The sequence below is a fragment of the Leptonotus elevatus genome, chromosome 14 (assembly GCF_054856555.1).
Source record: "Leptonotus elevatus isolate MCC_2025b chromosome 14, RoL_Lele_1.0, whole genome shotgun sequence".
Classification (NCBI taxonomy): domain Eukaryota; kingdom Metazoa; phylum Chordata; class Actinopteri; order Syngnathiformes; family Syngnathidae; genus Leptonotus; species Leptonotus elevatus.
In genome coordinates, this window is record NC_141252.1 from 11,491,676 (window position 1) to 11,504,719 (window position 13,044).

The following is a 13,044-nucleotide window of genomic DNA, read 5'->3' on the forward strand; positions in this document are numbered from 1 at the left end:
GAGATGTTGACAGCAAAGATGATGTCATTTCCTGCCTTCGCTCTGTTAGGCAGCTTTTTATTCTTGGTTACATGACTTTTCACAGCACGAAAATATGTTTTAACATGCGGCTCTGTTGACGCAGAGATTATCTGCTATCAAAGTTTGCAACCACATCAAATGTGGAGGAAGGGCGAACAACTCCACGAGGTATCCCCAATGAACACAAAGGCGGTTCCACGCACGCACGCACGCACACACACACACACACACACACACACACACACACACACACACACACACACACACACACACACACACACACACACACACACACACACACACACACACACACACACACACGTCCTCAAAGCCTCACTTCTAAATAAAACAGTATGTGTGGGACACCAACACAAAAGTGTGTCAGGCTAAGATATGTGCTAAGTTATTCCCTCCTCCTTAAACAGACTACAGAGGTAGAGAGGAAGGCGGGGGCGAGGAAGACGAGGAGGAGGATGCTCAGCCAAATGTAGTCCCTGGATTCAGACGCGCGGGAGCGGTGGGCAGCAGAAAGCAAATAGGAGGTCATCCATTTTTCATGAGATGCGATGGCGGCAAAGCAAATACACTTTATCGAGCGCACTGAACAATCTAAAGTGTGCTTTCAAGGACAGCGCGAAATGAGATGCATTTACGCTTTAAATTGTCTACGGCGCGTCCTTGCAGTGTTGCACACGACGTTGCAACAACACACGGCGGCTGCACAATTTATTTGGCCGGATTTTAATCAGTGAAAGGTTTAATAATTCACACGTGATTAATAATTGCTGAGAAATACTTTATTGAGAGATCATCTTTCGGATGAAATAGAGAGAGTGGGAGGGTGTGGCAGGGGAAAAAGCAATTTATTGTTGACAAGTGGATGTGTACCATTGGCAGGGTCGTGGAGCCAATCCTGATGGATTTCAGACAAGAGGCAGGGTACACCTGGGCTGGTCGGCAGTCAATAACAGGGCATGTAGACAAACATCCATTCACCAGGTCACTAAGCGGTGTCAGAACTGTTAAAGACATAGAGTAAACCACCCTCCATTGCAGGTTCTGGGTTTACTGTTCCACTATTTTACTATTTTTTTCTTGATACAGTTAGTAACTTTATTTTGATCCAAGTTTCATCTATTTTGGGTGTAATGTCAATGTCGACCACTAGATGGCAAGACAATTTACTAATTTGACACCTGTTAATTTAGAAGAGGAACAACAAAAACACAACAGGAAGTATTTCAGCACAGCCTAGTTTTTGTTGAATATTATTGAATATCATCCTCTGAAGTCCTGCTTTTTACACCATACATATTTGGCTCGTTTCTATTGATGTATTTTGTCAGATGATGAGTTTAAGGGGAAGTCAAATAAAGCACTTAATGACCATCACAGCTCAAAAGTTTTCTAGGCTTTGACAATGTGATGTTTGCAAACTGAGCACTTAATGCCATTTTCAGTTGACAGAAAGTGGCAAAATGGCCGCCCACATAGAACGGATAAAAATGGGTGGATTTTGCTGCGTAATTCATATTCCACAAACGCAATATTAATCAGAATGTTGTGTTTAGACTAGTGGAGGTGCCCCAGCCGCCCCCAGGACCCCAAACCCTCAGACATCCCCTCAACCCCCCCCCCCCCCCCCACCAAGCGCCCCCCCCCCAAAAAAAAACAAGCCCCCCCCGACCCCACCAACCGCCAGCCCCCCAGCCCCGACCCCCAGAGCCCGGGCACCCCCGTACCCAGGCATCGGTGCCGAAGAGGGGCCGGACAGCGGAGCGGAGAGGGCACCGCGCCCACCCCACCTCTCGCCGCGTGGAGGGACGGAACACCGGGGGCAGAAGGGGAGATGGGGGCACTGGGGGACGGGCGGCACCCCCGAACCCCAGGCCCAGCGGGGAATGGCCCCGGTCGTCACTCCAGCGTTCTTAGTGAAGCTAACCCTGTTACTGAGTTCGCCAGCTCGCCGACTGGCGAACTCTACCCCAACACCTTGAATGTGACCCCACCCAGTGTATATACAAGTGTGTGTGGGTGGTGCATTAAAATTGGGAGCAGGTGAGCCTGAGCAGAGGGAAATGATATCACCATGCTCCGATCCACCTGTAAAATGGGTTTAAATAAATGCTGTAAATGCCATACTTTCATGCGCTCTTGGAAGCATTCTTCCAGGATCCACCATTGTCATGGCCCTCTTGATTTTGTCCAAATCATCCTCTTTATTATCAGCTTGAACTTGAAAACATCACTTGGAGCCAGGTCGGGTTAGGAGGGAGGTTTCCTACAGCAAGGTAATGTTATTTGTGGGCAAGAACTGTCAGATGCTCAAGGCATTGTGAGCTGGTGCTGCCCTATGAGCTCATTTTAATCAATCAGATTAGTATTCATATTGTGAATTTTAATAAAATGCCCCATGTCACATTTTCTCTGTGTGTGTGTTTTAACCATTTATGTGTGTGTGCCAAATCCTCATGGCATCCTGTGAAACCTTCCTGCCGTGCTAGTATGCCTGAAAGCAAGCCAAAACAAGGCAGACAGAATTAGAGGCTCGTATCCTCTGCACTGATGTGAGGGGTCTGATGAAATATCCTGTAGACATTCATCTTTTCCCAGCGGGTGCAGGAAACAGAGCACGAGGCCAGCCACTGATTAAATGCTCTTAATGGAGGCCATTCATCTTATCCTGTTGAATCCACAGTGTTGTTTAAACACATACAATTAGCCAATACAACATAAAACCCTTGTTATGTGCTAATACTTGCATGGTTTACCCTATATCACAAAAGCTGCCACTAGCTAGCCAGCTAGCCAGCCAGATAGATAGCTAGGTAGCTAGATAGATAGATAGATAGATAGATAGATAGATAGATAGATAGATAGATAGATAGATAGATAGATAGATAGATAGATAGATGGATGGATGGATGGATGGATGGATGGATGGATGGATGGATGGATGGATGGATGGATAGATAGATAGATAGATAGATAGATAGATAGATAGATAGATAGATAGATGGATGGATGGATGGATGGATGGATGGATGGATGGATGGATGGATGGATGGATGGATGGATGGATAGATAGATAGATAGATAGATAGATAGATAGATAGATAGATAGATAGATAGATAGATAGATAGATAGATAGATAGATAGATAGATAGAATCAACCATTCACAGTTTTAAGTATGACATTTATGTGTTTGTAAAATTCCTGACCCCAACTGTAAATAGATGTCATGGCATCAGTGTAAACATGCATTGTAAAACCCACACAAATGGGGATCTCTCTCTCTCTCTGTCTGTCTGTCTCTCTCTCTGTCTCTGTCTGTCTCTCTCTCTCTCTGTCTCTCTCTCTCTCTCTCTCTCTCTCTCTCTCTCTCTCTCTCTCTCTCTCTCTCTCTCTCTCTCTCTCTCTCTCTCACATATGCGCAACAAACAGGGCCTAATGAAGTTTTACCTGCCAGATATCAAATGGGCCAAACTTGTAAGCTAAATAATGAGGTGAGTGCAGCACACTGAAATAATTATCCAATGAAACACGGCTAAAACAATTATCTGCTCGTATCCTGCCAATTATATGACAATGTTTGGTTTGATCGAGCATCTATTTGCAGGATAGTAGATTCAAATAACAGCCATGATGATGGTGTTTTTTGTGTGTGTGTTTTTTTTAAGACAAAGAAATACAAATCAAAACATTCTGTTGAGCAGCTAGGTCATCACACAGGTCACTCACATCCCACCATGAAACACTGCCTTCATATTTAGATGATGACATCATGGCAGGCTTTGATGTTGATGCTGGAGGACAGGAGAAAAGGAGTGGAAAGGGGTTGAGGAGGGGGCGGTGCTGATAAAGAGGTCACCTGCTGTCGAGTGATGAAACAAAATCCTCTGACACCATTCATGAGATCATCTCAGAAGCTGTCAGCTTTCTCAAACACAACACTAGTGCCCCCTACAGATTACTCATCATCCACACGTAAGTCAATGGATGAATTGGTTGACTAATTGTTGTCCATAATAATCATAGCATGAAAGAAGATGTTTCATATACATGAGCGTAGCAGCCTACCACCCTATTGCGTGTGCAGCCTGCCCCCTGCTGGACGCAACGGAAAACATTTGGGCTTTATAAAAACAAAACAAAGTTGAGTTGAGTTGAGAATCAAGGCAGAGAAAACGGTATGCGTTTATTTAAATACGATCTATCATATTTGTGTCTCTCTCTAGAATAAAATCGCCTGATATTATGCTCCTCATAGTATGAATTTGTATAGACAATTTACTTTTTCTGAAGAGGGTCTTCTTTAATAAACAGTGGTCTGTGGTGCCATCTAGAGTAAAAGTCATGTCAAGTCAACATTAACAGTTGTGGTCCATTGTATGGTATATATATATATATATATATATATATATATATATATATATATATATATATATATATATATATATATATATATATATTTATATTTTATATTTATATTTATATTTATTTATTTTATACATTAGAATTAAGGAATCAGTTATTTAATGAATATTTTGTCAAATTTACTAATGATATTTATTTGATTCTTTACAATCAATCATTGTTTCAGTTTATTTAGATAAATGCATGAAAATACATTTAAAATGAATAAATAATTTGTAATTAACCAGTTTTAAGAGGAAACAGGGCTAATTTAATGCAACGGAAATTACTGGGCTCTTGATGGTGTCAATGCTGTGGGTGGATCCGATTGACGCAGTGGGCTTTATGTGACTTGTGGCTGGCCCATTCCTTGCCCAGCCCTGGACTCATGTACGTATATCATGTATGACAGTTGAACCTCGCATATTAAAACATAACACGCCCAACAAATAAGGCCATTCGTATTACCTGGAGCACCAAATAATAAATAAATAAATAAATAAATAAATAAATAAATAAATACAAGCCTTGCACAAGTCTTGTTAAAACTATAACATGATATTTTTTTTCTTTTTTCAAGACAATATTTATCTTTTTTTTCTAAATGAAGATCAGTGGGCAGCATGTAAATTACTCTTTATATATTTCAAGCATTTGTTCATCTTTAATCATGCATTTCTAACTAAACGTGCACACAAATTGAATAAGTATTTTTACAAATAGAATCCAGAGAGCCAAATAATATCTGGCACTAGTTTATTTTTGTCCCATCAAAAGAAATGCACAAATCTGCAAAGCTACTACATACAAACGGCCATACGATAGCAATTCCACGTATGCTGTTCCAGGTCATCTCAGATGTCATTTATACAACACGTAACGTTTGCATGGTTGCTGCATTCAGCAAAAAAAAAGATATCACATTTTCTTCTCCAATGATAAATGAAAAAAAGTCTGTATCTGTCATCTACTTACGTACAATAAGAAAAGACAGCAGGGTTTGCATAGCTTTTTGTAATGTAGACTTGCTACTACAATGTAAGGCACTTTATGGAAAACAATTTTAAAAAATTAGATTTTACATAATACTGTTTGCCTCTACACTTCACTTGCAAGGTTACACGACAAATGCACTTCACTCACTTCTTTTGGCATTAAGTCTCAACATTCTCCAAATAATGATGTTGGATTCTTGTGCATAATTTGACTGACACATTGTCTCATAACCCCCCATCCCCCCCACTAGAATTTCTCAAGAAGACAACATAACATTGTGCAATGACTGGGGGCAAGGGTTATGCAGAGTAAAAGGCAATGCTGTCAAAAGTGCCCCGCAAAACCAAAACCTGGCAAAGTGAATTGGAGGCTGACATCCGAAGTGAGGGTAGCAAGAGCAGCGCGCTTCCTTGCTCGATTAAACATGTCATTTGTATCGCCCGCCGCTCAAGTGTGGCCGAGGGCGTTCATGGGTTGCAGATTACAGCAACCCCCCCAGATGGAGGTAAGGAGGCTGCATCCACTTTATCCCAGCTGATCTTCGTACTGCTTGCGGAAACAGTCTCCGGCTGGGAAGAAATCCCAGCAGCGCGCCTGGTACATCTTCCACACATATGACTCCTGAAGCGCACCCACACACAAGGAACAGTATGTTAACATGTAACTCCCATGCAATGTGCTTAGTTCTACTACTGTCTATGTTATTATTTATTATTATTAATTTGCATACTATCTGGGGGCTAGATGTTTTGCCTTCATAAACAATAATTTTAAATAATAAAATAATGATTTCTTTATTTTGAATCGATCTAATTCAGTTGATCGTGCTGCACCTGGCCAGTGTGCTCAGTCTCGTCCTTGTTGATGAGGTACATCAGGAAAAACCTTGAAAAAAAAAGCAGAGTCAATGACAGAAAATAATATATCAGCTTTAGCAACAGTAAAAAACAAACATTTTGCTAGCTTGTCGATTAGCATCAGCGCTACGCGACTGAGATCATTAGCATCTTAACATGCGTCAAGAGTCCGTCGTAAACAAAAAGAATCCGGTCATTTTTTTAAATATTTTTTTTTTAAGCCACGGCTAATCAATTAAACGGAAGTACAGTACTTTTTTTTTTATTCTTTCAACTGTGCAGCTCGCCGCAGCCAGGTCCAAAGTGGCCCACGACCCAGGACCGGTCCGCGGCCCGGTGGTTGGGGACCACTGTTCTAAATGACTGAACTATAATCATTAAAATTTACTAAACATAAGTAGTTATTACAAAAAAAACGGCCAGCAGGTGGCAGCAGAGTATAAGAGATTAACCAGGGCCATGTTGCAACAAAGCTCTTTTTGACAGTGTTTTCAACAGGTTTGTGAATAATGATGAAACCTAGCTATATTCTAATGCTAATTGCTGCAAATCTTTCTTTTGGTAGGTTTCATGTTTTTATAGCAATAGATCACAATATTCTGTGGGCTTTGCAAAATCAGTCAAAAGCCAGTAAAACAGCCGGGAGCGAAGGGGGTTGCTTCAGTGAAAATGAATAGTTATCATCATGGTTCCATACAGAAACGAGACCACACAATATGGAACGCTTCGAATACTCACAGGTAATTGGCCAAATTGTGCTCTTGCAAAGTGTGAGTCTCAAAGCCATGAGGCGTTGTGTCAAAGTAGTCGTTTCCGATCCCACAGATGAAACATTTTGTCTGACGGGGGGGAAAGCAGAAATGATGATGATGAGGGAGGAAAACGGAAAACATCCTGTGCACTCATTGCATGTTTGCTTATCTTCTCTCACCTCCATGTCCTCTTTGACTTGTTCCTGCTGATCTCTCAGCTCTCCAAAAGCATCAATGATCAAACCTGCAACCAGAAAAGACACATTGCAAGTGTTGGGCGCAAGCAGAAAAACATGAAGAGTACAGTCGCAATGTTGGGTCTCACCCTGGATGATTGCCAGGAGGATGACGATGACGAAGAAAAAGAAGGTGATGTCGAAAAGGATGCGGTACAGCTCGTAGGGATCGCCAGCCGGGTCTTCAATCTCGTCACCAATGCCGCCCCCGGCTCTCACGCCGACATACATGTGGAATAAGTAACACTGCGGGGGAAAGTTGACACTTAACGACAGGCACACGGGTACGAATTCCACTCGGGGGAGTGATTAGAATCTTTTTCTTACGGTCATCATGTCGTCACACTTCATGTCTGGCTCGTTGTCATCTTCACTCTTGTTGTAGAACTTCCTGAAGAAGTTGAAGGCCACCACAGTGTAGAGGTAGACCACGACGGCCAGGAGACCCACTGTCAACACAAGCTGGGACACACACACACACACGCAAAACCCTTCAGTTAGAAAATATATAATATTCTTTTTTTTTATTTATTTTTTTTTATTTTTATCGCTTATCCTCATGAGAGTCCCAACTGACCCGGTCATCAACGCATGATGAAGGTATAGCATCACAGTCGCAGGTATGCAGTGTCTCACCTGTTTGCCGTTATGTGTGACAGAAGACAAAATGGTGCGGAGCGTCTTGAATCCCATGGCGATGTCCAGTAGATGTGCGGCAAAGAAGAAGTTGTTATAGTGGCCCAGAATGGACATGGTCGTGTACCAAACAAGGTACAGGAATGACTGGAATGGAAAAATATTTGAAGTTCATTAAAGTCTCTCATCCATTTGCTCTCCCATCCAACTTCAAATGAATACTTACGTTGTCTGTGAACACAACCCCCATTTTCCAAATATGATACATTGTATCGATTGAGCTCAACCTGTCCACAGTAAAAGAGTCGTCAGTATTTTTTTCCAATGGCATGCTTCCTTAAACATCTCATCTCTTACCAGGACACCAACGAGGCTTCCTTGGTGACAGCTTCCTCTGTTGGATTAAAATCCAGAGCACTTTTGTCCAATCCCAGCAGCTCTGCAATCCTCTCAGCGCCATACAGATCGCCATACTTTTTGATCACCTACAGGGAAAGCAGGAGCAGAAGAACAGAGGAGTGAGTCTATGAAAAATATTAGCATTCTAAAGCCCTTTTCGCACTGCACTTTGCACGGAATGACCGGTTGCCAGCGGCCCATATTTGGAAGTGCTGACATAAAAGCCTACCAGGGAGCTAAAATGGACAAGGTGTATCTTTCATTGTTGCAAAAAAAAATAAAAATCCTTGACATTGCTCATTCCAAGAAGAAGGAGGAGGAGGAAGACACGAGCAGCAAAGAACTAATGGCTTGACGAGAACTTGGATAGTTTAATCATGATGTTACTTGGAAATAGGTACTCCAGGAACTGGTTGCCAGCCAACAACAGGGAACATTTAGACAAACAACTTTTTGCACCTACGGGCAATTTAAGAGTCTTATGGACCTGACATACAGTAATTGTGCAAAAACAGAAAATCCATTGATTTGCCATAATAATAATAATAATAATAAAAATAATAAAAATTATTATCCATCCATCCATTTTTTAACCCCTTATTCCTCACATTATTATTATTATTTATTTAGTATTACATACTTTAATTTACACTCTTTTTCTCACAAGGATCACATCCTGGCAAAAGTGATGGGAATAGTGCTATTAAGTGCTTATGTGGAAAATTGTCTTCTTAAAAAAAAATTATCAAAGAAAAGAAAAATATTTTCTTTTCTTGTCCCAGCTATCACTGTAGGGACTTAGCTCTTGCTACCACAAATATAATATATATATATATATATTTTTTTTTAGGGTACAAAATACCAAATTTCCCTTACCTTTCGTTTGACAAATTTATCCCAGTAGTTGTTGGGAAAAGACCTGACAAAACAGCATGAATTAATGTGAGGACACTCTTAAAAAATATAAAGCAATGATCTTAAGATGCAAGACGGACGTACGGCGTATTGATGACCAATCTGTCCCATTGTCCTTTAATGTCATCGTCTGACGGCTGCTCTGTGATGTACAGTCCAGCAAACTCCAACTTCCTGGCTATCTCTTTCTCACGCTTGAACACCACCAGAGGAACCTTCCATACACACGATACGTCACTCATTTACTAATTACTACTAAAAAACTACTAATAAGAGGAACCTTGAAAGGCGGAATTTCAGTTGGAAAAAATCGGATTCAAATCGCACAACATTTGGGGTTTTTAACTGACGGCGCACAAGATTTAAATGAAATCATAAAAGCCCAATACTTTTGTAAATATAGTGAACCGTATTTGAATTTGTACTGTGTATATGTTGATCGGGGATGCATGTGTGTACCTTCAAGTAGTAGTATCCCACTACACACAAAAAAGATATAATAGTGTGCAGTATTGCCAGACAGCGAAGTGTTGGCGCCATGTAACCTGTACTCTCTTGTAGAATAAAATATTCAAGAGAGCCGTCGTCTTCCTCCTCCTCCTCATCCTGCCCAGTTCTCCCTCGACCATTCCAAGGGTCCACATCATCAGAGTTATCCCCAGTCACCTTATAACATGAAAAAAAAATATATATATATTTTTTTTGTTTGACTTTATTTTTACAGACACTTGTAAAATGCATTTAACTCACTTTATAGAAGAGAAGAATGAAGTTGATTGCAAATGCGACAAAGAGTGCCAAAAATCGCAGGTTGTAGAAGTTCCTGGCCAGGTAGTTCTATAAAATACAAGTCAAAAATATCCATCAAATACTCATCAGCCATTAATTGGAGGAGTTAAATGAAGCTGACCAGCATCTTGGTCTGGTATATTTCCAAGCCAGCAAAGAAGCTGGCCGTGAAGGCCGCCGGTGGTTCTTTCTTCATGCTGAGTCTCTTCTTGGGGGCTTTCTTCTCCAGTGAAAGCTCGGGAGGGGCTTCATCTTTGGACTTATCGTGGTCCTTCTTCTCACCATCATCAGAGCTACACCAAGAAACATTCCGTTAGAGAAACATGTGGCGGGAGAGCAGCCCTTATGTTACAACACAGTGCACAAAACACTCACTCTGCTTTCTCCGAATCCGATTTATAGTCTCCATTTGAAGCCTTCTTCTTTGCAGCCATCTATAAAAAAACAAAACATTATCATCTATTTACATTTCTATGAGAGGAATGCTAAACAGTTTCTTTAAACTTTTAATGGCAGTTGATAGCAATAATTTAAAATCCATTTTCTATAACGGTTTGCATTATACATAATTAACTAGATGACAGATTGTGTTCGTCTTGAAAGTTCCACTGTGTTAGACCGTACTGTAAATAAACCTGCTATTATTTTTTACATTGCAGAATGTCTTTTTTTCCACTGTGCTATTGCAACAATATAGTTGATGCTTTTATTTTGAAGGATGCAGGAAAGGCCCCGTAAATCGGTAGGAACTGACGTAAGTTACTGACGTATCGCCAGAAGTAGCGCCATCTTCAAAGTGTAAAGATGTGTAGTCCACATTTATCCAGTTTCTCCTTATTTTGGAAACATGCATTATTTAGTGTTTTTGAATTTGATAAGATGTGTGTGCGTCATTGTAAAAACAGAAAAAAACCTCAAGTTTAACAGTAATTCAGTGAACGTTTCTTTAGCACCTGGTTGAGAAGAGAACGAGGTTCTCATTAGAGTAATGTTTCATTGTTCTACGAATGTGATCCCTCGCTATAACGCGGTTCACTTTTCACGGTCTCGTTGTTTCACAGATTTGATTTAGTGCAATTTTGCATGCATTTTTTTTTACAGTAATGTACGTATTTTATAGAATGTATGAAGGTTTGAACATTGAGAATATTTAAACAAGAGAGAAATGTAAGAAAAGGTAAATGCTGTGTGGTGAGGGGTTTTAGAGCCATAAAAAAATTATAATAATTGTAAAACATGAAGCTAACTACTTTGCTGATTTCATTCATTGCGGGTATTTTTGGAATCTAACCCCAGCACACTGTATTTCACGGTGTTTGTGTGATTTGCCGCTTAGTAAAACTGTACCGTTTTCATCCAGTAGATGGTGCTAACGCACTTTGGTAAATATTTAGCAACGCAATAGGTCAAGATTACTACGAATCTGTATTTTCTGTATGGTTCATTTTTGTTTATGGTAATTGCAAAGGCAAAGAGCAAGGTTAAAATGTTAAATATACACTGACAATTGCATTCAAAGAAGAGATTGTCAAAGCTACAACGTAAATAAGGTAAAAGGATCTACAAAACATGCTGTTTGAGTTATTAATGGCATTTTCTGTTTATTTGTATTGTAGTTTTTACGACGTGTTGACACAAGGACTGTTCATTAAAAGTTGTGAGCCATCAGTTGGAGAGACCACCCTTATTACCATGTACTAACCTCAGCCTTCTTCTGCTTGACAGCACTGGCTATGGATGGCGCATCTCCCCCCACAACCACCTCGGACACGTCCCCCAATCCTGGTTCTGCTCCATGTTTGCCCTCCTTCTTCGGCTGGATGTTGAGCAGCTCGGCCATCAGGTCTGCCTCGGCCACTTCCCCCTGAGCCATGTGACCCATCTCGGTCAATGCCGATGCCTCATGCGCCTCCATCTTCTCTGTCTCCAGCACATCCCCGTGGATCCCGAACTGAGTGGGATCTGGCATGTTTCCCAGAATGTCGGTGACTTTCATGTTCTTTGCCCCTTCAACCAGGCCGCCCCCGAACATGGTGGTCCACAAAATATGGAAGAAACCCCAAACCAAGCTGTAGACAAAATGGAGGAGGCCGGTGATGATCATCCAGAAGAACGCAAAGAAGCCATGTACCGTCTCCCTCACGCTCATCTTCCGGAATTTTCTGTACTGCCGTTTCATGCTTTTGAACGTGAGCAGCTGGCGAATGTGGCAGACGTTTTTTCTCATGGAGATACAAGCGACGGTAAAGGCGGATGAAGACTCCAGCATCACATGCTCCTCCTCTTCCTCCTCCTGGTTCTCCGCCACGCTCTGGTTGTCATCTTCGTCGTCTTCTTCCTGACGCTCTACTGGATCCGGCTCTGAAATCTGAGACGCTAGTTGCATCTCAAAAATGGTATCCTCGCAGAAATTCACAAACAGTTCCATCTTTTCGCTCTCTCCGCCTTCATTGACGACGTCAAAGATGAACTGTCGCTTGGACTCCTTCACCTGAGGCTTCTCCCACTGGGTTCGACTCGACTCGCTGATGTCAAAGTAGACCCGTTCGATGCGCTTAGCTCCTCCCATAATCTCGATACGACCCAAGTAGGGTTCAAAGTAGCTGAGGACGCTCTCGGCCAGGTCCTGGAACGTGGAGAGGCGCGCATCGTGCGGCATGTGCTCCGAGAGGTTTGTTAGCAGAACGGCCACGTTGAAGCCGATGTCCTTGGCGGGCTCGTGGAACCTCTCCACAAACTGCACGTAGTTGAACATGTCGTTCTCATCCGCCTCGGCGCAAGACAGAAGAAACTCAATCTCCGACTGGGAATACTGTTTCTGGTTCTCCATGGACTTCTGGAAATCCTTCTTCGAGATGAAACCTTTGCTTTCGGCGTCATATATCTTGAAGCTGTCTGAGGTGGTCAGGTCCTTCAACTTGAGGAACATGTCAAAGAACTTGAGGATCATTTCCACGTTGCTGGATGATTCCACCAAGGTGTCTACCATTTGTTTACCGATGGTCCCATTGACAACATTTCCTGT

The 13,044-nt window shown here is 41.7% G+C and overlaps 1 protein-coding gene across 4 annotated transcripts in view; it reads right to left on the reverse strand.

The window, feature by feature from the left end:
* Nucleotides 1-5,164: 5,164 nt before the first annotated feature.
* LOC147162971 (ryanodine receptor 3-like) overlaps nt 5,165-13,044 on the reverse strand; it is a 96,455-nt gene continuing 88,575 nt past the window's right edge. For all 4 annotated transcript variants that reach the window (XM_086094308.1, XM_086094309.1, XM_086094306.1 and 1 more), the window contains 16 exons: nt 11,722-13,040; nt 10,395-10,453; nt 10,141-10,312; nt 9,981-10,067; nt 9,690-9,896; nt 9,315-9,445; nt 9,192-9,234; nt 8,274-8,401; nt 8,143-8,203; nt 7,917-8,063; nt 7,608-7,742; nt 7,370-7,526; nt 7,224-7,288; nt 7,031-7,131; nt 6,269-6,320; nt 5,165-6,056 (listed from right to left, as the gene is read on the reverse strand). In XM_086094308.1, coding sequence (XP_085950434.1) covers nt 5,961-6,056; nt 6,269-6,320; nt 7,031-7,131; nt 7,224-7,288; nt 7,370-7,526; nt 7,608-7,742; nt 7,917-8,063; nt 8,143-8,203; nt 8,274-8,401; nt 9,192-9,234; nt 9,315-9,445; nt 9,690-9,896; nt 9,981-10,067; nt 10,141-10,312; nt 10,395-10,453; nt 11,722-13,040 — 2,960 coding nt within the window. In that variant the 3' untranslated portion in view covers nt 5,165-5,960. The remainder of the gene's footprint in view (nt 6,057-6,268; nt 6,321-7,030; nt 7,132-7,223; nt 7,289-7,369; nt 7,527-7,607; nt 7,743-7,916; nt 8,064-8,142; nt 8,204-8,273; nt 8,402-9,191; nt 9,235-9,314; nt 9,446-9,689; nt 9,897-9,980; nt 10,068-10,140; nt 10,313-10,394; nt 10,454-11,721; nt 13,041-13,044) is intronic.